The sequence below is a fragment of the Poromitra crassiceps genome (genome assembly GCF_964638095.1).
Source record: "Poromitra crassiceps genome assembly, chromosome: 2".
Classification (NCBI taxonomy): domain Eukaryota; kingdom Metazoa; phylum Chordata; class Actinopteri; order Beryciformes; family Melamphaidae; genus Poromitra; species Poromitra crassiceps.
The window spans coordinates 17,670,783-17,674,326 of NC_139624.1; the positions used below are offsets into that span (position 1 = coordinate 17,670,783).

General features: G+C 47.4%; 1 protein-coding gene across 1 annotated transcript in view; it reads left to right on the forward strand.

Annotated features, from left to right (window-relative positions):
* Window positions 1-3,322, forward strand: part of wif1 (wnt inhibitory factor 1) — a gene marked incomplete at its 5' end in the record, with an annotated part of 41,009 nt that extends 37,687 nt beyond the window's left edge. Inside the window, 3 exons of the mRNA XM_083661191.1 lie at window positions 1,052-1,147; window positions 1,278-1,373; window positions 3,107-3,322. Coding sequence (XP_083517317.1) covers window positions 1,052-1,147; window positions 1,278-1,373; window positions 3,107-3,237 — 323 coding nt within the window. The 3' untranslated portion in view covers window positions 3,238-3,322. The remainder of the gene's footprint in view (window positions 1-1,051; window positions 1,148-1,277; window positions 1,374-3,106) is intronic.
* Window positions 3,323-3,544: the final 222 nt, after the last annotated feature.

The window sequence follows — 3,544 nt, forward strand, 5'->3', positions numbered from 1 at the left end:
CCTTCGCGCAGTGGCAAACCCCACCCCTTAGCGCCAACCGTCAAATCAACAAGCTCATAAAATACCGAACTTTATTTTTTTTAGGCCCTACACCGTTTTTTGTTGTTATTTTGTCAAATTAATGAAGAGGCAAGGGCGAATGTAATCCCGCCTGTAACGCCGTTACTATACCCCCGTTACTGTAATCTAGATTACACATCTTAAAATGTACTGTGACAGATTACAGTTACCGTTTTTTTGTAATCAGATTACGTAACGGCGTTACATGTAATCCGTTACTCCCCAACCCTGCTCATTATGCAACAAACTGATGATATTTTTGACCTTGAGAGAATGTATCCCAGTCGCTCCGTGTAAAACTAGTCCTTTATTTAATAAGGCTGATCTGAACGTACAAACAGGGAAATGTAGCATTTATTAACGTTTGCATCTGTAACGTTTGCATCTGTTTGTGAGTGCTACCTTGTGCCATTGGTACTTTATGCTTCAAACTTGATGTTGGTTTAGCACCACCAAAAACCACCGGGAAGGCGCATCCTTTCAAGAACCAAACTAGCATTTATTAACGTTTGCATCTGTAACTGTCGGGGCGCAGTTAAAGTTTTTAAGTTTTGGCTCAAGTCAAATGTTCTATGGTCTCGTGATTCAGCTCATAGCTGAATTGTTTGGTTTGGACTTTACGAAACAGCTATGGAAAAATGAATGGGGGCAATTCACTTGCTAGTAGGCCCCACGCGGAACCAGGAAGAGGGCGTGACTTAAGCACTGTATGGAACCAGGAAGAGGGTGTGACTTAAGCACTGTATGGAACCAGGAAGAGGGTGTGACTTAAGCACTGTATGGAACCAGGAAGAGGGTGTGACTTAAGCACTGTATGGAACCAGGAAGAGGGCGTGACTTAAGCACTGTATGGAACCAGGAAGAGGGTGTGACTTAAGCACTGTATGGAACCAGGAAGAGGGCGTGACTTAAGCACTGTATGGAACCAGGAAGAGGGCGTGACTTAAGCACTGTATGGAACGGAGGATTTGACTCTGAAGTCTCTCTGCAGGTAAATGTCGTCAGCCCTGCAGAAATGGAGGGAAGTGCACTGGGAGGAACAAGTGCAAATGCAGCAAGGGATTTCACGGTGACCTCTGCTCTAAAGGTCAGCATGTTCATGTTGATTCACTCTAAACTAAACTCTAAATCACTCCAAAAATGCTGTCATCTGACTTTCAATCTGTGTGTGTGTGTGTGTGTGTGCGCGCGCGTGTGTGTGTGTGTGTGTGTTGCAGCTGTGTGTGAACCCAGCTGTGGTGTACATGGGACCTGTGCAGAGCCCAACAAGTGCCACTGTAAGGACGGCTGGCACGGACGCCACTGCAACAAAAGTGAGTGATCGTCTGTCTTATATATATGTCTTATATATTATATGACCTAACCCTTAGGCCATATATATGTCTTATAGTCTTATATATATATATGTCTTATATATATTTGGCCTAACCCTTAGGCCATGATGCATCTCATACATGTCATTGTAGCTTGTCGGAAAGGGGGCAAAATAATGCTCCAAATTTAGGCAACATTTTGACAAGGGAAAAACATTTTCAAATCGGTCCCTTGACCTTTCGCCTGAAGATATCCGAATGCTAAAATAGAAAATGCTATGGTACCCACGATTCTCCCCGTTACAGATAGGGTAGCGCAAGCATTTTTCTAAAAATTCCCAGCCTCATGTTGGCAAGTATGATCGTCCCCCGCCCCCTCCTGCTGCTAACTGCCACCTGAAAGTCAATGAGCACATATATAACATTGGCTCTGCTGCACGGACACATGAGTGAATGACTAAAAACAGGCACGCTGTCTTTGTAGTTTTCCAAATGAAAGCACCGAGCCACATGAGAGGAGATGACAGGGGCTCGAACCCGCAGCCAAACCAGTCGGCCGCTTATTGCTGTTTGTTTGGCTGTGCGTCATTAGTGGTCAGGGGAGCGCTTCATTTGTTGCCAAGGACAAACAGATGATTAGAAAGAACAGAAAACATGAGGAGTGCTGAAGTCATCGCACTCCACCCACCTCTCGATCTTTACGCTTTAAAGGCCTCCCTGTAAGCTCCACCCACCTCTCGATCTTTACACTTTAAAGGCCTCCCTGTAAGCTCCACCCACCTCTCGATCTTTACGCTTTAAAGGCCTCCCTGTAAGCTCCACCCACCTCTCGATCTTTACGCTTTAAAGGCCTCCCTGTAAGCTCCACCCACCTCTCGATCTTTACGCTTTAAAGGCCTCCCTGTAAGCTCCACCCACCTCTCGATCTTTACGCTTTAAAGGCCTCCCTGTAAGCTCCACCCACCTCTCGATCTTTACGCTTTAAAGGCCTCCCTGTAAGCTCCACCCACCTCTCGATCTTTACGCTTTAAAGGCCTCCCTGTAAGCTCCACCCACCTCTCGATCTTTACGCTTTAAAGGCCTCCCTGTAAGCTCCACCCACCTCTCGATCTTTACGCTTTAAAGGCCTCCCTGTAAGCTCCACCCACCTCTCGATCTTTACGCTTTAAAGGCCTCCCTGTAAGCTCCACCCACCTCTCGATCTTTACGCTTTAAAGGCCTCCCTGTTAAGCTCCACCCACCTCTCGATCTTTACGCTTTAAAGGCCTCCCTGTAAGCTCCACCCACCTCTCGATCTTTACGCTTTAAAGGCCTCCCTGTAAGCTCCACCCACCTCTCTATACATCAGATCTGCAATTAGGCCCCGCCCCCTTTTAGGGGGAAAACACAAGCCTCTCCCTGTTGACTTCAATGTAAAATAGCACTACCAAAAAAAATATAGAAAAATAACAGAATCAATCTCATCATGACATGACAATATATTACAACTCGTCTGGCCATAGAATTGGCAAAATACACCGGAAATATGCCTTTGACCCATCTAAAATCATGTGACTCATGTCACATATTTACATTACAGCCCCGAGCCAAGTAGCCTACAACGACGCTGCGCTCCACTACAACAGCATTTCATGTCGGAAGGCTAAAGTAGCAACAGGCGGACACCGGAGCTAGGTCAGAGACGGAACATGAGTTACATGAGTTACATTTTGCTGTGCCCTCTCCTCTGCCAGGGTACAGAGGGAGCGTCACCGGCAGCCATCGGCTCTCAGCTCCCAAACACAAGCAGCATCCCCCCTCCACCAAGAGCACCAAGCAAGCAGAAGACAGCAGCCAGCCAGCCGAGACCAACTACGTGGTTTGACCTCTGACCTCTGACCCTAAACCCCACCCTAACCACCCTCTGCAGCAGCCCACCAGCATCTTGATCACCTGACCTCACATTCTGTTTGGCTCTACATATCAGTGTGGACTCCAGCCCGTCCACAGTCATTTCAGTGGGGGGGGGGGGGTGGGGGGGGGGGGGGGGGGGGGGAGTACTTGCCTTGACAGACAACTCCGCCTACCAATCAGCTTCAGCAAATCCAATCCACTCGGAAGAACGGCGAAAATGTATTTTCCACTGAGAAAGTCTGCTGGTGCATACTCTTGTTGTTATTGAGTCTGATTTC